General features: G+C 33.7%; 1 protein-coding gene across 2 annotated transcripts in view; it reads left to right on the forward strand.

The window, feature by feature from the left end:
* Umad1 (UBAP1-MVB12-associated (UMA) domain containing 1) overlaps nucleotides 1–23330 on the forward strand; it is a 236490-nt gene that overhangs the window by 75690 nt on the left and 137470 nt on the right. Inside the window, exon 1 of one of the 2 annotated variants that reach the window (XM_076861534.1) lies at nucleotides 12315–12427. The exons of the other annotated variant lie outside the window; for it this stretch is intronic. Within the exon in view, the coding sequence (XP_076717649.1) occupies nucleotides 12343–12427 (85 nt within the window). The 5' untranslated portion in view covers nucleotides 12315–12342. Of the gene's footprint in view, nucleotides 1–12314; nucleotides 12428–23330 lie in introns of those variants that run through there. 2 annotated transcript variants of the gene reach the window in all.

The following is a 23330-nucleotide window of genomic DNA, read 5'->3' on the forward strand; positions in this document are numbered from 1 at the left end:
TGCTACATTTCCTTTGTCCATTTATCTACTGAAGGGCATCTAGGTTGGTTCCACAGTTTAGCTATTGTGAATTGTGCTGCTATAAACATTGATGTGGCTGTGGCCCTGTAGTATGCTGTTTTTAAGTCCTTTGGGTATAGACCAAGGAGTGGGATAGCTGGATCAAATGGTAGTTTCATTCTCAGTTTTCTAAGGAATTGCCATACTGCTTTCCATATTGGCTGCACCATTTTGCAGTCCCACCAGCAATGTATGAGTGTGCCTTTTTCCCCACATCCTTGGCAACACTTATTGTGTTTGTATTCTTAATAGCTGCCATTCTGACTGGAGTGAGATGAAATCTTAGAATAGTTTTGATTTGCATTTCTTTAATTGCTAGAGATGTTGAATATTTTTTCATATATTTGTTGATTGATTGTATATCACCTTCAGAGAAGTGTCTGTTCAGTTCCTTGGCCCACTTATTGATTGGGTCATTTGTTATTTTGGTGTTTAGTTTTTTGAGGTTTTATATACCCTAGACATTAGTGCTCTGAAATACAAGTGGTAAAAATTTGCTCCCAAAATGTAGGTTCTCTATTCACCTCACTGATTGTTTCTTTTGCTGAGAAGAAGCTCTTTAGTTTGAATCCTTCCTATTTATTGATTCTTGATTTTAACTCTTGCACTATAGGAGTCTTATTAAGGAAGTAGGGGCCTAATCCTATATGATGGAGATTTGGGCCTACTTTTTCTTCTGTTAGACTCAGGGTCTCTGATTTAATTCCTAGGTCCTTGATCCACTTTGAGTTTTGTGCATGGAGAGAGATAGGTGTTTAATTTCATTTTGTTGCATATGAATTTCCAGTTTTCTCAACACCATTTGTTGAAGAGGCTATCTTTTTTCCAAGGTATGTTTTTGGTGCCTTTGTGTAATATAAGATAACTGTGATTGTGTGGGTTAGGCTCTGTATCCTCTATTCTGTACCATTGGTCTACCAGTTTATTTTGGTGCCAATACCATGGTGTTTTTGTTACTGTTGCTCTGTAGTGTAGTTTAAGTTCTGGTATAGTGATGCTACCTGCTTGACTCTTCTTGCTAAGGATTGCTTTAGCTCTTCTGGGTCTCTTATTTTTCCAGATGAATTTCATGACTGCTTTTTCTATTTCTAGGAGGAATGTCATTGGGATTTTGATTGAAATTGCATTAAATCTGTATAGTGTTTTTGGTAATATGGCCATTTTGACAATATTGATTCTGCCTATCCAAGGACAAGGTAGATCTTTCCTTCTTCTAAGGCCTTCTTTAATTTCTTTCTTTAGTGTTCTTTCACCTCTTTTGTTAGGTTGATTCCCAAGTATTTTATTTTATTTTGAGGCTATTGTAAATGGGGTAGTTTTCCTCGTTTCCCTTTCAGAGGATTTGTCACTGATATACAGAAACACCTTTGATTTATGGTGTTGATTTTATATCCTGCTACTTTGCTGAATTCAATTACTAGTTCTAGAATTTTCTGATGTAATTTTTTGGGTCTTCTAGGTATAGAATCATATCATTGGCAAATAGTGCTAATTTAAGTTCTTTTCCTATCTGTATCCCTTTAATTTCTTTTGCCCAATTGCTGTGGCCAGAACTAATAGAAGTGCTAAAAAAGAGCATCCCTGTCTTGTTCTAGTTTTTAGAGGGAATGCTTTCAATTTTTCTCCATTTAGAATATGTTGGCCTGGGGCTTAGCATAGATAAGATAGGATGTTGAGATATGTTCCCGTTATCCCTAGATTTTCTAGCGTTTGAACGTGAAGGGGTGCTGTATTTTGTCAATTGATTTTTTTTGCATTTATTGAGATGATTATATGGTTATTATCACTAAGTCTATTGATGTGATGAGTTACATTTATTGATTTCCATATGTTGAACCAACGTTCCATCCCTGGAATGAACCCAACTTGATTGTGGCACACTATCGTTTTGATATGTTTTTGTATTCTATTTGCCAGAATTGTATTGAGAATTTTTGCATCTATGTTTATCAGAGATATTGGTCTGAAGTTTTCTTTCTTTGATGTGTCTTTGCCTTGTTTTGGAATCAGCATGATATTGGCCTCATAGAATTAGTTTAGAAGTGCTCCCTCTTTTTCTGTTTCCTGAAACAAATTGAAGAGTGTTGTTATTAGTTCTTCTTTAAAGGTCTTGTAGAGCTTGACTGTGTATCCATCTGGTCTTGGGCTTTTCTTGGTTGTATATCCATCTGGTCTTGGACTTTTCTTGGTTAGTATTCTTCTGATGGCATCTTCTATTTCTTTGCTTGAAATTGTTCTGTTTTATTTGTGTATATCATCCTGATTCAATTTTGGCAATTCTTTTGCCTCTAGAAATTTGTCAATGCTTACAATATTCTCTACTTTATTAGAGTACTAGTATTCAATATCTAATTATCCTATGTATTTCTGTAGTGTCTGTTATGATATTTTCTTTTTCATCACGTATATTAGTAATTTGAGTTTATTCGCTCCTTCTCTTTGGTAGCATGGCTAAGGGTTTGTCAATTTTGTTTAGTTTTTTCAAAGAACCAACTTTTTGTTTTGTCAATTTTTTCAATTGGTGTTTTAATTTCATTGATTTAATTCGTAGAACCTTTTAATCAATTGCATCCTGTACTCCTTCTGTGTTCTTCTTCTGCTGTGCTGGTCATGGGTTCTAATAATGTGGTTTCTTGATTTGTTTGGGGTACTTTCTTCTCTTGTCTTTTTATGTTTTTGTGTGTCTTCCCTTCTAGCACTGTGGATTGTTACCATTTTTACTCTGTAGGCTTACAGTGCCACTCTAGTGATCCAATACCTCTCCTTTGAGGTGAAGGATAATGTTATCAGATCCAATATAAACCTTGTAAACTCTAGAAACAAATGTTTGCTATTAAGATGTTTCTAGTTTGGTCACAATATATAGAAGTGGCGAGTTCAATTATTATCTAAAGTATACTCAGTAGGTTTGTAAAAAGGTTTACAGTTTCTGATGGTGGACAAAGAACCAGGGGTGAGGAGTAGGATGATATACTGTGGAGGATGGAGGTAAGGATATAGAGTTATTAGATCTTAGGAGGTGTGAAAAAGAAATCTAAAGAGGAAGATTAGTAACAGGAGAAGGGAGAGGAAGTAATTTTTGGTAGATAGACTAAGTGGCAAGACAACATAAAACAAACACGTTTATTAAGAAAAATAAAAAATGTTAAAATAGTAGAAATTGGTGGGATAAAAGGGGGGGGGAGTATTACAACACAGCTGTAATGTACTGTTCAGGCATCCCAGTCCTCAAAATCCTAATTCTGCAAAGTACCTGGTTACACATATGTTGGGGATGTGAGGGCAGGAGAATATAGAGAGCAGAAGAAAAATCTTAAAGGAAGAAACAGGATTGTTTTGGTTGGAAATTTGTATCCTTCCTGCTTTTCTTCACATCCAATAGGTGGGACAGTCTGTTGTTAGCTGGTATCTCCGCCCTCAGGATGGTGAAGGTAACCAGAGTGTCACTGTGCTGGTACAGAGCTGCTGGGGAGAGGGGAGAGTTAGAAACTGGGTTCTTGGCCACCCAGAATTCCACATTGGGTGTTGCTCTCCACTGAAGATGGTTATGAAGGTGGCCCAAGATGGAGGTGCCTACTTTCAGTGTTGGGCTATCATACCTTGTGGGTGGAGCTGAGTTATGGTATTAGAGGATGAGTTCAAAGACAAGCTCTGTGGCGTGCAGTGTGTGGCTGTCCATTGATTTCAGATCCTGTGTGAAGTTCCCTGGTGCAGGCAGGCTACCGCACGTTGTATCTCTGCTGCTACAGAGTCCCAAGATGGCAGCAACCGGGGGAAGTCCCTTATTGGTAGATGGGGGTCCACACAGGAGTGGCAACAGGAGTTCCTGCAGGTGGGAAGCTGACAGGAGCCCTATGTGGGAGCGGCGTCAGTGATTTCTACTCAGGTGGATGGCGGAACATTCTGTGTGGGTGTTGATGGTGCCCGCTCTGGGTACCTGGTAGTCCTAGGTGGGCATGTAGTTGGGAGACCTACTCTGATGCTGTCGCCTGGAGCCCTGGACGGGCACGGTGGCCATGATTCCCATGCAGGAGCAGGAATATAGCTTGCAGAGGAGCAGTATTCTCACTACTTGAGTCCCAGGTCATGCAGTGACACAGAATGCTGCCTCCCTCTGGTCTACCATCTTGGATCTCCTGTTTTAATATCTAAAATGAAAAATATCAATAGAGATAAGTGACATAAATGAGCGTCCTTAGGTCTCCAGTAATTTTTTTAAAATATTTTTTTTAGTTGTAGATGGACACAATACCTTTATTTTATTTTTTATGTGGTGCTGAGGATCAAACCCAGTGCCTCAAACATGCTAGGTAAGCCCTCTGCTACTGAGCCACAACCCCAGCCCCTCCCCAGTAATTTTTGAGAGTGAAACAGGTTGAGATCACAATTCAAGAATTGTAGCCTCAGATGATTGCTTTTGTCCTCAAACGCTAATTCAACTTATAGATTGTTCCTAATTACAGAAGGATCGTCAGTTGGAGTTAAAACACATCATCCATTTTTTTTTATTTGGGTAGAACTAAAATAGGGAAGAAGGGGCAGTGTACCTTATCTGAAAGAAAAGAATATTCTGGAATTAACTCAGCATGTAGCTGAGGAATGCAGCTAACTGGCATTCATGATACAGGAGTACTGATATTGTTCTTTCTGGCACTGTTGTTATTTTAAGTTCAAGGGAGCTCCTATTTCCATTTTATTAACCTGTCTTTGGCTTTACACTTTCTATGCAGTAGTAAGAAGAGATTTTAACTCAGACTACCTCTTACTGAACTGTGCAGAATAGGAAGTAACATGAACTTCCAGGATGATTATAATGAGGTTCGTGTAATTAATGTACTAGCATTTTTTATCATTATTAAAGTTGTACTGTAGAAAAATAAGTGATTATAAAAAGAATCAACATGGTTTTGATAATGATAATATATTATTAGTGTGATTTGAACTTAAAAAGTAATTTCACATGTTCTAAGTGATTATGTAACTATAATAAAATAACTATAGGTTTAAATATTTATATATAATTGGATTGAGTTACTGGTATATACATACCCAGTGTTCACATCCTGTGTGCTGCCATAAATGCATAATACTTGTTTAATTATATGACTTAAGTACTATACTTTTTAAATCCATTATTTTGAAAATCATGACTATTTCCATAATAAGGGCAATAAATTATAATTTAAGGTGAAGTTTTTGAACTTACAATTAGAGAACCATGTCCTCGTATGAATTTTGGGAATAGTGAAACGACTCTTTAAAATAGTGTAATGGTAGATTTATATCAATATAAGTTTTTCCAAACCCCTTGGATATACAACACTAAGATTAACCCTAATTTAAAATATAGATTTTGGTGATATTTGTAGGTTCATTGATAGTAACGAAAGGATTACGCTAGTGGAGGATGTTGACAGTGAGAGGGATGTGTATGTGCACATCTAAACCTGCCCTAAAAATGTCTATTTGTAAAAGTATGTGTAGTCTGTAATCTTTTATTCAAAATCTTTATTGGTATTTTTTTGCGTGGAGAAAAACAGATGAAGTCATTATTCCCTAGAATAAACTATGAAAATTACCATTCGAAATTATGGAGTCAGGGAACTACGAAGAAAATAGATAGTTATTGTCTTAGTTCATTTTCTTCTGCTCTAACAGGATAGTTGGACTGGGTAATTTCAAAAGAACAGAGATTTATATTTTATAGTTCTGGAGATAGGTGGTTCCAAAGTTAGAATCTACATCTGGTGATAACTTTCTTGCAGTGTCAACCCATAGTAGAAAGTAGAAGGGCAAGAAAGGTCAAGGGAGCTAGAGGGGGGCAAACTCGATTTTATAAAGTTCACAATAACTAACCCATATTTGCAGTAAAGACACTAACGCATTCATGAGGGCAGAGCCCTCATGATCTAATTGCTTCTTAGTAGCCCCACTTCCCAAATCTGTTGCATTGAGGATTAAGTTTCTAACATATGAACTTTGGAGGACATAGTCAAACCATAGCATGATTCTACATAATATTTGTGGCTGATTTTGAGAAGAGAAAGAATACAGATAAGTGCAAATATGTAAAATCCATGTTGAATCAGAACAAAATGGGAAATCATCTTTTGACAGGAAAAATTAATCAAAAAGTGAAAATACTGGTGCAGGGTTTAGGAAGATATGAAACATTGTGGTTGACCACGTTAGAATATATATGAAGGACACAGGAAATAATCAGCAGATCATGGGAGCTATATTAGGTTCAGTATTTATAATATTTGTTATATTTTTAGTCTTTATAGGCATCTTCCAAACCCCCTTTTAAATTATCACTAAAAATGTAAGGTATCATTATTCTTTAGAGTTAGGGAAAATAAATACAAAAAGTAATGGTATTTATTCAAAGTCACACACTAATAGACAGTAGTGATAATAATTATGGATTAGTAATATGGCCTCATTTACACAGCAGTTTCAGAGCTTAATACTACTTTCCCTATTCACAGATGGGGAAACAGAAAGTTCAAGAAGTTGAATAACATGCCAAAGTTAATAAGTTTAATAATAATAACATGCTATAGTTAATAAGTGACAAAGTTGGGATTTTAAACCAAGTTTTCCTGTGCTTTTAACCAGTATGTTCTACATCCTATCACTTGGTTTTTTTTATTATATTTTTGGATAGATCACCTTGACTTACTTAGGTTTAAAATCAAATCTAATATAGTACAAACATCTCTAGAGGTGGTTAAGATCCTATCATGGTCCAGGGAGATGACAGGAAATCTTTCTAATTGCCAAGCGTATATTTTTGTTCCCTTTGTAACTTTGAAGTGAAACCATTTTCATGCAGTCCCTAGAAACTAATTAATTAGTATTGAGGAATCATTTTCTGATTATTAGTACATAACTATTGCATTCACATTCTTTGGTTAATAGTTTGCTGCATATATTTTGTGCATATATTTGAGAAATTGGGATACCAACAGTGAAAATTTGGTTTCTACACCTTTGTGTGAATACTGTTCTGTATAGTAAATATTGTGTGTGGTATGGTAGTAATCACCTTGCCCTGACTGCAGTATTAATAGAGAATGAATATATTATCACCAAATAATTGTAACTTAGAATATCCTTATGAGTATTAAATTGAATTTGTAACTATGGCACTTTTTACTTGACTTCCTTGGAAGCCAGAGCATTGCGTTCCGCACCATCATCACTGCTACCTTGGCTGAATCATTTTAACATGTTAAACGTATGTTCCTTTCTGGAAGTGAGAGTGCCATATGCTCTCAAATTGTTTCAGTGTGATTTTGTACAAGTGACATTGATTTTAAAATATGAATATACAAAATGATTCCACCACTTATTAAGTAGTATGCATTGTGTGCTTTATAAATTTAACAAATAAAAAATAACAAATATTTTAGAGCTTAAAAGAAAAAGGCCTCTATTCTTTTTGATCCAGAATCCAGCTTACTTTTGCCTTAAAGGTATTCTTGGTGTTAATATCTAATGCTTCTTAAAAATCAGTCAAGATATCTTTGGGCTTGTAAATTCCTTTTTTGTTTAGAAATGTCATTAACTTGAAATATAAAGATGCTTTCTAAGAAAACTGGTTTGCCTAGCCAGGCCTTTTAATGTAGTTATTTTGCAATGTGACCTGTAAAACCCAAACACTGAGGCTGTTTTCCACAAAGCCTTGTTGCCCAGACAGTGATGTCATGTTTTAAGCATGTTTAGTTTGCAAAGGTCCTGCTTTTGATCCTTTAGTTGTCACTTTTTTTTTTTTTTATGCAGCTTCTCCTGAATTACAAAGGTACTGAAAGTAATTTGCTTCATTAAGGTCTGTTGCTGACACTGTTGTATTTCATTCCTCATTCTTCTCCTAGCCTCCTTCATTAAGACCTTATTCAAATTTGGATCATGGTTCTACTTCGACATCCATGCCATTATCATCTAAATGGCAATTACATATTCAGAAACAACAGCTTCTCCTTAACTGTCTGTAACTTCACATTATACATAGATTCAAGTGGGAATTAAGAATAAAATGAATCTTTTCTTTGTGATTTACAACTCTACTTTTCACCCTTGATTTACTAGTTAAGGTTGAATAAGCTACTTGTAGACAAATAAGACAAAATTATTGATTGCTCAGCTTTAGTTGTGGGTGTGGGTGTGTGTGTGTGTATGTGTACATACACACATGTAAATATACATATATGCATATGTGTGTGTATATACATATTTAAAACAAATTATTTCTGGATTAAATAGCTTCACAGTGACAGTGATCCTAACTCAATCACCCATATATTTACTAGATAGCAGTTACTGTTTTGGGTATAATGGATTATGTTTAGCACTCTGTTAAGAAATTAATAGATCTTTTATAAAAGCAGCAGTACTTTATAACTTGAAACATAAAGGAGACCTTTTAAAATGAAGTCAATATGTTTGTTCTTTGAGGACAGACCTTAAAAATAAATTCTATTAATAATATATTTTTCTAACTATTGTGTTTCAACCATCTTAAAATTATGTTATATAACATCAAATCCTAAGCTGCTTTGACTGAAATGAACAAGTATGATTACTGGAAATAAAGAGCTACTGGATGTAAATGGTACTACATATGAGGAATTTTTGCATTAAAATGTGGTTTAAAGGAAAGTTATTATATGATACCAACTACACATGTGTATATATAAGTATAGACAGTTATATGGATCACTTTAAAGAATTTCTTAACTAGCAAAGAGTGTGTGTGTGTGTGTGTGTGTGTGTGTGAGAGAGAGAGAGAGAGAGAGAAAGAGAGAGAGATTGTCGGCAGGAAGTAGAGGAGGTGGGAAAAAAGAAGGAGGTAGGAAAAGAGAAGATAGGAAAGTAGAGGAGAATCCTAACAATTAAAAATACTAATTAGCTATTCAATGCCAAGTCTTTTTGTACTTTGCATACAAATTTCTTTATATTTTGTAGGAATTTTGTAATAAAGTATTTTATTTCATGCTTGTTGAAATGAACTTTGATTTCTTTGCTTTTTTGTCCATACTTTCAAGTATTTCTGAATCACATGTGTGAATAACATATTATACATTGGGTTATTTCTAATATGGATTTTCAAAAATCCCTTTATTTATTTATTTATTTTTACATGGTACTGAGGATTGAACCAAGTACCTCACACATGGGAGGCAAGCTCTCCATCACTGGGCTACAACTCTAGCCCCCTAATATGGGTTTTTCAAGTGAGATTATAGACTTAATTTTCATAGATATGAACATTAAAAACCTATTCAGTTATAGATCCTTATCAAGTAGTTAGGAAGATTCACCATTTGTCCTCTCACCATCTCTTATGAAGATGAAACATGAGGTAAGCTGGAGAAGTCAGAAACAAAGGTTGGTGTTCATTGCAAACAGTGCCAATGGAGGAGGGCAGATTACAAAGCAGAAGGGACTGTCTGGAGAGAAGGTGAACCATCGGGAGACTTGAAGTTGAAAGAAAATTCAAGTAGGGAACTTCCAGGACAAGTGAGCCTGTGGGATGAGGAGGGTTTACTCAGAAGTCCTCTTCCCTAAACAAGAGTCTATTTGATGTATTATATTTTCCCTGTAATGTTGTTTTGAGACCTGCTAGGGGTAAGAGCCTTAAAATGACAGAACTTACCAGGTATATTTTTAGGTCTTGCTTATACAGACTCCAATTTTCAAAATAAAAGTTTGTTTTTAAATCAGAATGACAGTGTAGTGAACACTGCATCCCCATTACTCAATTTAAGAATTTATTGTTCAATTTGAAGTTCTCTAATCTTACTCCCACTGCAGAAGTAAATTCTACTTTATAAATTTTATTTTTCATTGTCTTTTTGAATAGCTTTAGCATATTTATTTACATCTCTAGTTTGCTTTTGTATGTGTTAGAACTGTGTTTAAATAGAATCACATCCTAATACATATACAATATTATTCAGCAATTTGCCTGTGCCACTGAACATCACCTGTCTAGAATTTGTCTGTATTGCTGCATGTACTTCATTTTTATTTGATATTCTACTGACGAGTATATCACAATTTATGTATCTCTTATGATGATGAACATTTGGAGTTTTGTTTTACTACTAAAACCAATGTTATACTGGACATTCACAGCAAAAAAAATCAAACTTTACCTTATATAAAAATTACAAAAGAGCTGGTATGGAGCTGAGTGATGGAGCGCTTGTCTAGCATATATGAAGCCCTGGATTTGCTCCCCAGCACCACAGAGACAAATAAAATATTACTGAAAATGAACCATAGACTTAAATATGAAACTGTATAACTCTTAGAAAGAATAGATTTTGTGAAATTTAGGACAAGGCAAAATGTTCTTGAACTAGATCTTGAAAATATAATCCATGAAAGGAAAAACTGAAATATAAGATTTTATCAAATTAAAAACATTTGTTTGATGAATGACCTAAGGATGAAAAGACACACTGGAATGGGAGACCATATTTATAAGCCCCAGGTTTGTAAAAAATTTAGTACCTAGAATTTATATAGAACCCTCAAAACTCAACAGTTCAAAAAAAATCAGAAATGAGCAAAAGGCATGAAGAGACATTTTACTGAAGAGGATATACAGACAGCAAATAAGGATGTAAAAATTGTTCAGTGTCATTAGCCACTAGGCAAATGCATTTAAAACCATAGTGACACATCACTACATACTTAGCAAAATAAAAAAAATAATGATAATACCAAATGCTGGTAAAAATGAGAAACTGGATCACTTGTTGGTGGGAGTGTAAAATGGTACAGATACTCTTGGAAAAAGAGGTTGTCAGTTTCTTCAAAACTGGAATCTGCTGTTAACATATGACTTAGCATTTGTACTTTTGAGCATTTATTCCATAGAAATTGAAGATGTATGTTCACACACAGACCTGTGCCTGAGTGTTTGTAGCAGGTTTATTCATAATAGCCCCAAATTGAACATAACCCAAATATCCTCCAACAGGTAAGTGTTAAAGCAGTGGTGGTACATCTACATCATGGAATAATACTCAGCAGTAAAAAGTAACAATATTTATAAACAACAACCTGGATAGATTTCCAGAGGTTTTTGCTGAGTAAAAAAAAAAAACACTAATCCCTAAAAGTTACATTGTAGATTCCATTTATAGAACATTTGTAAAATGACACAATTATATGGAGAAAATGCAGAATGGATTAGGGGTTGCCAGTGGTTTAGGATGGCGTGGGGATGAGAAGAAGGTGAGTGTGACTGTAAAAAGGCACCTAAGGATCCTGTTGATGGTTCTTTATCTGAACTGTGTCAATGTCAGCATTCTGGTTGTGATATTATACTATATTTTTGATGATGTTTCCATTGTAGAAACCAGGGTAAAGGGAACATGGGCTTCTCCTCTATCATGTCGTCTACCAGCATGTGAATCTCCAATAGTCTCAAAAAGCTCAGTTAAGAAACAAGCATTCTCTTATAAATATTTTTGTACATGTACATATTTCCTGGTACATATGTGGGCATTTCATTAGATGTTATTCTGGGAAGAATTATATGCTATGCACATGTTAATTTTTTTTTTGTTGTTGTTCCAGACACTGTGCCTAGGAATATTCAACCACTGAGCCACATACCCAGCTCATTTTTACTTTTTATTTTGAGACAAGTTCTAAGTTACTGAGGCTGGCTGTACTTTCCATCCTTCTACCTGAGCTGCTGGGGTTATAGGTGTGCACCACTATGCCTGGCACATATTAACTTTAACAAATAATGACAATTTTTTTTCCAGTTGGTGTATAAAAATTATGTGGACTGGGGTTGTAGTTTAATGGAAGAATGATTGCTTATTGATCCCTAGCAACACAAAAAAAATTAAAAAAAAGAAATTTTAATGCTTAAATTTTTATCAATTTGATTCTAATGGGTGTAAAATGATATCTTCTGTCTTTGTTTTCCTGAAAATGAAATTAGGCATTTTTATTTTTTAGTAATATATATTTTTTTTCTCAACAAAATAACTATCCATCTCTCTTCTATTGTTCTGTTCTGTTGTCTCCCATTTTCTTACTGATTCTAAAGGGCTCTACATATTAATCCTTTGTAATGTAGCATTATACAATAACCCAGTGTGTCAGTCACCTTTGTGTTACTGTAACCAAAATACACAAGAAGAACAACTTAGAAGAAGTAAGTTCATTTTGTCTCAGTTTCAGATGTTCGGTCCATGGATAGCTGAGTCCATTGCTGTGGGCCCAAGGTCAGGCAGAACATCATGGCCAATGAGCATTGCTTCATTCAAGGCAGCGAGGAAGCAGAAGACAGAAAGGGGCCACAGGAAGATGCACCTTTCCAGATCCATTCAAGGTAGCTAGGAAGCAGAGAGAAGTGGGGAAGAGGCTACAGGAAGATGTATCCTTCCAGGGAACACCGCTAGTGACTCACCCCCTTTAGTCACACCCCACCTGTTTGCAGTTACTACCCAGTCCATTCAAACTAGGATGGACTGGTTAGGTTATGAGTCTTGCAGTCCAATTATTTTACTTCTGAAAATTCTTGTGCTAACATAGGGGCTTTTGGGGGACACCTCATATCCAAATCATAACACCCAGTTAAAATTTATTCTTCTCATTTGTTTTAAAAATATTTTTTAGTTGTCAATGGACCTTTATTTATGTATTTCATTTATTTTTATGTGGTGCTGAGAATAGACCCCAGAGCCTCACACATGCTATGCAAGCGCTCTACCACTGAGCCACAATCTCAGCCCTTAGCCTTCTCATTTTAAATTTTATTTCTTGATGAAGTTTTACAGTTACTGTTGTTTAAATGTGTAAAATGTTTTCTTACTGACTTCTTTTCAGTTTAGTTTAAGAAGTGTTTTCTTTCTCAGATTTGAAAAATACCTTCCTAGCATCTTCTTAAAGTTTTGTAATCAACTTTGGTTATAGAGATTTAAAGATTCAATTTGTTTTTATTTTCATATGGAAAATCAAATTTCTTAGTATCATTTTGGATTGATTCATTTTATTTTCCTCTTTCAAGCTCATAAAGGATGAAGTTAAAATTCTGTGAAATTAAATGAAATTGATGCAGCAATATAGAATTATCCAGTTCTTGTTTTAAAAAACAATTGTGATCTTGAGATGAAAGTCTCAAAATGATATATATCATAATGATATGATATTTATGCGTATCATTTTGATTCTATGTTCTACTTCATAATCTTTTATATTTCTGTCTCTGAGCCAGTTTTATAAAGCTCACTATAATTCTTAGTTCTTTATTAGTCCTAACATAATTTTTAATGACCTCTCAATTAAACAAAATTACCCATTCTGATGTGATTTCTGTTAAATTTTGTTGAATGTATAGATTAATTTAGGAAAAAATGTTGCATTTACAATATTTAGTCTTCTTCATAAAGATTTCTGTTCATTTACTTCTCTTCATAAATATACTAAATATTACTTTTACACTATTTAGCCTTCTCAATGAAGATATTTCTGTTCATTTCCGTAGGTTTTATTAAGTTTTCATAAAATTACTAAATTTTTTCTATAAAGTTACATTTCCCCTTTTTTTAGATTCAGTCCTAAAGTGCTTTTTTTAAAAAAAATATTTATTTATTTTTTTAGTTGTAGTTGGAAACAATACCTTTATTTCACTTATTTATTCTTTTTTTTAAAAGAGAGAGGGAGAGAGGGAGAGAGAGAGAATTTTTTTTTAATATTTATTTTTTAGTTCTTGGCAGACACAACATCTTTGTTTGTATGTGGTGCTGAGGATCCAACACTGGCGGCGAGTGCGCTACCACTTGAGCCACATCCCCAGCTCCACTTATTTATTCTTATGTGGTGCTGAGGATCGAATCCAGGGTCTTTCACGTGCAAGGCGAGTGCTGTACTACTAAGCCACAACTCCAGCCCCCTAAAATGCTTTTTTGATTGTTAGTAGTAAATGTTTTCTTTTTAAACACTGCATTTTGAGGAATAGAGGTATAGCTCAGTGGTAGGTTACTTGACTACCATGTGTGAGGCACTGCTAGGCTCCATCCCTAGCAGCCCCACCCCCACCCCATACATACACATGAACTATATTTCATTTTCTGTTTGTTTGAATACAGAATTGATATTTTAAGCAACTTTTCTTGATGACTATTTTTTTTTTACTTCTAATAATTCATCTTTAGTTTCAATTGTATTTTCTCAGTTGATAATCAACCTCTGTGCATAATGAATTTTTCTTTCTAATCCAGATAGCTTTTAGTCTTATTCCATCATCTAGTTCCTCTAGTATTTTGAATACACATATCAAGGCAGGCATCTTTCTCCCATTTTTGATTGTAAAGAAAACTGCATATAGCATTTGCGATTTTTAACTAGTAAATACAATGTATACTGTTTATTTGGTTACTCCTGGTTTGCTGAAGTTTTATTTTTAAAATACAAATAAGCAGTATTATTAAATGTCCTTTTTAGGTCTCTTGAATCAATTGCTTCTTTAATATTTAAACATTGCATTCCTGAAGTAAACTTAAAATGCATTTTATTTTTGATACTAAATATGTTATTTTATTCTTTATATATTTGCTTTGAGATTTTCTTATCACATATTTTATAAATGCAATTTATGTTTTTCCATTCTGTGTTATCCTTGAAAAATTTGGTTCAGGATTTTACACTGGACTCATTAAATGAAATGGGAAGTATTCCTTATTTTTTTTAAAAAAAATGTGTTGGGAAGATAGTCTAAAATTTGGTTTTAATAGAATTTACTTATAATAATTATTTGGGCCTGGTGTTTCCTTAGTGAATGAATTTATTTATTTATAATGATAAATAAATTATAGGCTGGCCTGTTGAGTTAACTTGGTAGGCTTTATGTTTTTAGGTGATTCCTCAGTTAAAAAAAAAAGAGAGAGAGATTTATCTAATGTATTACTTCAATGAATCAACAATGAATAATTGAAAGAATTTTGTCAACAAACCTTTAAAATTTCTGAATGGAATTGTTAGCAGTATTCCAGAATAGACATATTTAACCTTAGACTTCAGTGATTCCAAAGATGTAATGATAAAACTTTTTACTTAAAGATCTAAAAACTACAGTATTTCCAGGAGTTTCTGACATTTTTAAAAATTAATAACTTTCTGAGACTTTTTCTGAATAGTATTTTAATAAATTTGAGTTCAGTAGAATGTTCAGCTTTGCAAGATCCTTCATGAACAAAGCTTTTTAAGTCAGTTTGGAAAGTTCTGAATACTATAAAACCCAATATTCTTAAAACACAGTCATATATTAAATATTAAAATTCCAATTTACTTGGAAATTATTATTTAAAAAATGTAATGATATATCTAGTGTATCTTTGAAATGAGAATTGGAAGTGTGGGATTGGTCCTTGATAATTATTTGGAAAATTGAAATCTATTTTTATTAAAATCCTCTGAAATTTTTGCTTCCTTTTCAGTACCTCTAGTATTCATTTCTTGGGCCTTTTCTTTCTTAAAAAAAAAAAAAAGTGTATAAGTCTGAAATGACCTCCACTTGTATCACTTTACAGCTTGACTGAAATTCTGCAAGTTTTGTATGAAGTCCTAAATGCTTGAATCATCTAGGCTATTCTCTCATGAGCAGAAGTGCTTTGGCTCTTCCAACAGAATAGTGTAATTTCCAAGTGTCCACATTGCTCCTAAATGTGTGTTTGTTACTGTAACTATATAATTTAATCATAATATGATTTTGAATTTCTACACAAGCTTAGTTAAATGCTTTGGAAATACAATTACTGAAATTAAAAAGGAGCTGTCAGTGTAAGTGTGGGTGAGAGGACTTGGATTTAACCTAGGAATCTGCAGTAGACTGATTTGCAAATGTATTTAAGCTTTCATTTGGTTAATAACAGTTGAAGATTTTGCACAATGTATTATATGTTGGTCCTATGTAAGAAAGGTTCAGAACTTTAATCAGTCATCCCTAATGACAAATAAAGGTCAGGCCCCAAATTTCCCTCAGTGAGAAGGTTGAAATCTAGTAACAGTCAGAAGTTTGGAAGAAGTCAAGTATTTGGATTATTGAGTACTTGTAGAGAGAAATTGTGTCCTGATCGGTATGATCGAAAATACTCAAATCATTCATCTTTTTTATTAATTTAATTAATTTTTTAATTTATATGACAGAGGAATGCATTACAATTCTTATTACACACATAGAGCACAATTCCTCATATCTCTGGTTGTATACAAAGTATATTCACACTAATTTGTGTTTTCATACATGTACTTTGGATAACAGTGTTCATCACTTCTTGTTAATGACAGTTGGAGATGTTTTACCATGAGTTGAAATAGCTTTTCAAAAATGATGACATAGAGGGGCTGGAGATGTGGCTCAAGTGGTAACGCACTTGCCTGGCATGCGTGGGGTGCTGGGTTCAATCCTCAGCACCACATAAAAAATAAAATAAAATAAAGATGTTGTGTCTGCCGAGGACTGAAAAACAAATATTAAAAAAAATGATGACGTAGAAAAGCAGATCATATAGCAACAATAAGAAAAAAGAACATCTAAAGAAGAAATTACAGCTGGGCATGGTGATGCCTATAATCTCAGCAGCTGTGGGAGACTGAGCAGGAGGATCGCAAGTTCAAACCAGACTTAGCAACTTAGCAAGGCCTTAAGCAACTCAGGGAGGCACTTTCTCTAAATAAAATATAAAAAAGATGTGGCTCAGTGGTTCAATCCCTGGTACTTAAATAAATAAGTAAAATAAAACTACAAAAAGAAATCAGAATTGTCATATGGACAGCAGTACAATTAGGTTTAGCAAACTAAGTTTTTTTTTTTTTGGTTAGAGGCAAATGCACAAATCTTAAAACTTTAGAAAATTATATGTCATATAGCATGCATTTTTTTTTAGTTTTTTCAAGAGAATTTGAATTACTTGCAGTTTTTTACCCATTAATATGTACATTCAGCCTAGAAACACTAGAAGAAAAGAAACTTATAAGGTGCTCCCTGTTCATTTTATTTCATCTCTGTCTTCTGAGGAACTTAACAAGGCAGCATATAAATAAGAAGCTAAAAGTTTCACAGTATTTATTGATGTAGTTTCATCAATGATCTTAGTGATACTAGGAGAAGAGTTGGCCTATACTTTATAGCTGTTAAAAGAGTTAGTTTAATTAATTTTCTCCTAAATCTGAAATTCAAAGCTGCCAACAACCAAAGCTAGTTCCTAATAAGTGAGTAGATATAACTATTGCTTTCATGAAGTTACGTAGTCATTCATATATTAAAGCAATATCTGAACACTTTTCATATGCTAGGTGCTGTGCTGGGTGTTGGGTATACAAGGATGAACAATATAAAAAAGACCTCTGTCTTCATATAGTTATGTTTATCATTGCCCTTCTGTAATTGTTTAATTAATGTAGTCTGTCACATGTAAGCATTAAGTAAACTTCCCAGTTAAACTTGATGTTTGATTATTTTAGAATATTACACATAGTGAAAATGTATCATAGATTTTATGTGTTGTATATATATTAGAGTATACTTGAAAGAAATGCAGTTTTTACGACTGATACAATAACATTTTAGCAATGTGATTAAATAACCTGCTATATAATGTTGATTCATTAACTTCACATTTTTTGTATCAAAAACTAATTAAATTTTAGATCAGACAATAAAGTAAAAGTGGCATTATTCATTTGGAAGAGAAACATTGCAGAACTTGGGTGATTTTTCCTAGTAATATGTCAGCTATGACTTGAATGTGTTATTTCCTCAAAATGTATTGCTGTGAATTTCTTATGATACACTTTATTTTAATCATAAGATTACTTAATTTTTTTATAATGCCATTTGTGATGCTGTCTTCCTGTTCAAGCATGGATTGTCTGTTCTGGTCTAATGCTACATTACCAGTACTACCAGGGAATGAATTGCTAAGAATCTGGAAAGTAGGGCTGGGGCTGCAGCTCAGTGGCAGAGCATTTGCCTAGTATATGTGAGGCACTAGGTTCAATCTTTAGCACCACATAAAAATAAATAAAATAAAGGCATTCTGTTCATTTACAACTATAAATAAAAAATAGAAATGCATAATCTAAATTTTAAAATGTCTACCATCAAAATCATACTTTTAAGTTATTTTGAAAAAAACCCTATACATTCAATAAATTGAAACAGATACCTAAAAACATGACTATTTTTAAATGTGTTGTATTCCTTGTCATTATTGTTCTATCTGAAAATCTCGGGATTTTATTTATTCTTCTGTTTTAAAGTTCCTCTGATTACCTCATCTCTTTGTGTAGACATCATTCTTTTTTTTTAAAAAAAAAAAAATTTTGTTGTTGATGGACCTACTTATTTATTTATATGTGGCACTGAAACTCAAACCCAGTGCCTCACACATGCTTGGCAAGCACTCTACCACAACCCCAACCCTAGACATCATTCTTGACACACAGCATTTGTTAAATATGGACAATAACAGATAGTACAAAGACCTGCCTGAGAAGGGCAGACATCTATTCCTTTCTTTCATTTTTCTTTCTGACTCCCAGAAACAGTACCAACATAATGCTTTATTTATCTTCAAAATAATTTCAAAAGAAGCCTTTTAAACTTATTACTCAATAGGTCTAGGGTAAAACCAGGAAACGTGAGTGTTTTAGTGTCCCAAGTTGTTTTGATCATCAGTTAGGTTTAGAAACTCCTAATTACAATTAGTTAATCAGTTTCCTTAAGATTTGCTAGGATGTTTAAATTCAAGTAGGGAGAAAATGGAAATTTTTCAAAATTTAAAAAAGTACTTTTGTCTTTTTTTTTTTTTCTCCTTCTGTACTGGGTATCAAACCCATGGCCTCAGATTTCTTAGAGTGTCAGGTAGCACTGTACCATCAAGCCCCTAAAAAAAAGTATTTTTGAAGATTCATAACTTCTCTTTTATTAACAATTCTTTTAATAATAGTGTTTTCCTGCCTTTTTGTTAATAAGTAAGATTTAGTAAAGGTTTAGGAGCTTAAAAACAACTTTGAGGTGGATTCAGAAATATAAAAGATACAGTGATGAAATATGATATTCGAGCTATAGGGGAGGATCACAAATGTGTGATTTTTAAGTATCCTCTATTTGAAACCAATCTAGAGTCTTGAATTGGATCGAGTGTATAGTATGCTACAAATGGAAAGATTAAACTGGAGTGATATAATTAGGGTAAACCATTGCATCTGCACTCGTATTGCATCAACTGAATTTGAAACCAGCTGCAAAAATGGTGACTAATCTTTGGCAAGCCCACATGAGAGTGTAGTACAATAAGCCAGCTTCAAGCTTCATGAGCACATGTTTCTTCAGCTCGCCTCTGAGCAGGTGATGGTGGTGATGCAATCTGATTATACTTTTGAATGTATTCTAACCACAATCAACAGTTGAGTCTCACAGGGATTTCACAAAAAAGACTTCAACTATATTTTTTCAGATAGTTTCAACTATAGAAGGTCATGGGAACTAGTATTTCTTTTCTTTCACCTTAGTGGCTACAGTACTTGATAGTAGTTTATAATCTTAAGTATAGGAGGCTTTCTTTTTTACATGTCAATTGCAGAATACAGAAATAATGTGGAAGAAAGCTCTTGTTCAGAATTGTGCACAACTACTTAACACTGATCAATGAAAATTATTAAATTGTCCATACCATTTAATTTTGTAGAAACAGAAGATGGTTAATCAGTGTGCTGTGAAATGTTTAAGTGGTACCTTTCAATATTTATAAGATGCACTCTCTAGCCATTGCCTTTCTATTGATGAGGTTCTGATCAGTAGAACTGATTAAAGTTCATTTAACAGTGTAATGAACTTTAAAAGTGTTTAATAAATACTGAGTTTGACTTGGAATTAAGACCCTCTTCACCTGTTTTTCCCCCAGTCTTTGGAAAGAATAATAGTTTTTTTTTTTTTTTTTTTTTATTCCAGTGCATCACAAAGAAACTTGGTGAGGATAAATTAAACTCTCTGTTTGAGAGTATAGCCATCTTTGGGAAGAATTGCTCCCAGACTTAAAATTTATTCACCTATATTATTTCAGAAATAGAATATTTAAAAGTTGCCTGTTAATCTTAACTGGAAATATATAAAAATACATGATATAGCTTCCTACAATAGACACAGATCCACAAGACCATTAAAATATAAAACTTACAAATTGTTTCTGAGAATTAAGGGGGAAATGGGTGTAAAAAAAAAAAAGTCTAGCCTGGCTCACACTTTGTGTACAAAGAATGACTTTGGAAGCATGTCAGAAGAGAATAAGCCTGAACCTCATTCACATCACTTCTGATTTGAGGGTTAAGAGTGAGTCCCAGGCACCTGTGTTTTTAGTCATTTCCCTTCCTGATACCTGCCCCCACCATGGCTTTGATGCATACCAAAATGTGAGAAACACTAATCTAGACTCCTGAAGTATTATATTACTGTAGACTACACAGTATAGCTAAGATTCCTAGTTGCCCAATTTTGCATTGTCATCAAGAGAAAGAAATATTTTCAAGGTAATTTTAAAAAAGATTGAAAAAAACATGATTATTGACTTTAATAGTAATTTTGTAGAAGGAGATAATTTACTATTATTATTTTTTTAAATCAAATAACATTTTGTAGGATGCCATGGATTTGGACTGAGCACCTGCACTGAACTCAACAAGTCATTATGATGTTTAATCACTCTGAGCTTTGGCTGGTTGCAACAGTTGTGTTACCAGTTAACTGATTAGGTTATAAACAGTAGATTAGTTGAGCTGTAACCAGTTAATTGGGTGGCAGACTAGGCCATTTCAGTTGTTTTCTGCACCTTATTTTCTTTTCATCTGGTCATATTGTTGGAGTTCCTGGAATCTGCTATGGTTCTGGAGGCTACCCTATTTGACTCATGGTTTGGTTTGGTTTTGCTCAAATAAATTCTACTAAATTTTAAAAAATGTATCCTTTAACTGATACATGAAAATAAAAACTGTACTTATTTATAGGGTACCCTGTGATATTTTGATACATGTATTCATTGTATATTGTTTAAATCAGGATAAACATCTCTACTCTAATATTTGTCATTTGTATGTAGTAAAAACATTCAAAATCCTTATTCTATCTTTGTGAAATATATGGTACATTATTGTTATTTATAGTCATTGTACTGTACAGTAGAAGACCAGAATTATAGTCCTATCTGACTATAATTTAGTACCTATTATGGTTTGGATCTAAAATGTCCTCCAGAAGCCCTGTTCTAATGCCTTGGTTGCCACTTGTGGTGTGTTAGGAAATGGTGCAACCTTTAGGGCATAGAGCCTAGCAGAAGGAAGTAGGTCACTGGAGGCGGGTTTTTTGGGGGGGCCACTTTATTTATTTTTATTGGTTCTTTTTAGTTATACATTGCAGTAAATTTCTACTGGAATGTATTTTATTCTAGTTAGGACCTCATTCTTATGGATATACATGATGGTGGAATTCACTATGGTGGATTCATATAAGTACATAGGAAAATTGTTTTGGATTCATTCTACTGTCTCTTCTTTCCCTATCACCTCTTCTTTCCCTATCTCCTCTCCTTTCCCTTCATTCCCTTTTGTCTCATCTACTGAATATCTCTTCTTTCTCTCTCCCCTGTTATCATGGAATTTGCTTGCACATATCAGCAAAAACATTCAACCTTTGGTTTTGGGGGGGGCTGGTTTATTTCACTTAGCATGGTAATTTCCAGGTTCATCCTTTTACTTGCATATGTCACAAAGTCATTCTTCTTTATGGCTGAGTAAATACTTCATTGTGTATAGGTACCAGTTTCTTTCATCTGTTGAAGAGCATCTAGGTTAGCCATTGTGTATTGAGCTGCTATAAACATTGATGGCTGTGTCACTGTAATATGCTGATTTTAACTTGTTTGGATATGCAGTGCTGGTGGGGATGGGCTTTTGAAAAGTATATTTTGTATGGGCTCCTTTCTCTCTTTCTCTACTTCTGAAAGCCATCAAGTGAATATCTTTTCTCTGCCACAGCCTTCTGCTGTGTTGTTCTGCCTCATCACAGGCCAAAGAATAATGAAGTCAGCCAACCAAGGGTTGAAGCCTCTGAAAGTATAAGCCAAAACCTTTTCCCCCTTTGAGTTGTTTTTCTTAGGTATATTGTCACAGGTATGAAAACCTCATTAACATAGTGATCATAACTAACATTGATCAGTCCTCTCATCAGTTTTTCTCAACCTCTCATAACTACCATTCTACTATCAATTACTACAAGTTTTTAGATTTTACCTATGAGTGTGATCATGTGATGCTCATGCTTCTGTATCTGGTTTATTTCACTTAACATAATGATCTCCAGTTCATCCATGCTATTGCAGATTATATGATCTCATTCTTTTTAATAGCTGAACAGCATTCTATTGTGTACATGTATCTTTTTTTTTTTTTTTAGTGGATGGACTTTGGGTTAGTTTCCATTTCTTGGCTATTATGAATAGTGCTCTAGTAAACATGGGAGTACCAATGTCTCTTTGACATTCTGATTTCATTTTATTTGGTTACATATTCAGAAGTGAGATTGCTAGATCATGTGGTATTTTTAGGTTTATTTTTTTTGAGGAATATCTATCCTGTTTTCTTAAATGGCTGTACTAATCTATATTCCTACTAACAATGTGGAAGGGTTCCATTTTCTCCACATCTTTGCCAATACTTATATCTTTTTTATTTTTTTATTTTTTTTAAGAGAAAGAAGAGAGAGGATTTTTTAATATTTTTCAGTTTTCGGTGGGCACAACATCTTTATTTTATTTTATGTGGTGCTGAGGATAGAACCCAGTGTCACACGCATGCCAGGCGAGCGTGTTACCGCTTGAGCTACATCCCCAACCCACTTATATCTTTTTTAAGGGTGCATTATAATTATACATAATAGTGGGATTCATTGATGCATATTATTTTTGTTTTTTTTAATAGGCATTCTTACTGAAGTGAAATGATAATTTATTATGGTTTTAATTTGCATTTCCCTGATGATTAGTGATGTTGAACCATTTGTATGTCTTGAAAAATGTCTGTTTAAGTCTAGTGCCCATTTTTTATTTTATTTTATATTTTTGCTATTGAGTTTTTTGAGTTCCTAATATATTTTGGATGTTTGCCCCTTTGTCAGATGTACAGCTTACACATATTTTCTCCCTTTCTACAAGTGCTCTCTTTGTTGGTTGTTTGCTGTGCAG

The sequence above is a fragment of the Callospermophilus lateralis genome, chromosome 1 (genome assembly GCF_048772815.1).
Source record: "Callospermophilus lateralis isolate mCalLat2 chromosome 1, mCalLat2.hap1, whole genome shotgun sequence".
Classification (NCBI taxonomy): Eukaryota; Metazoa; Chordata; class Mammalia; order Rodentia; family Sciuridae; genus Callospermophilus; species Callospermophilus lateralis.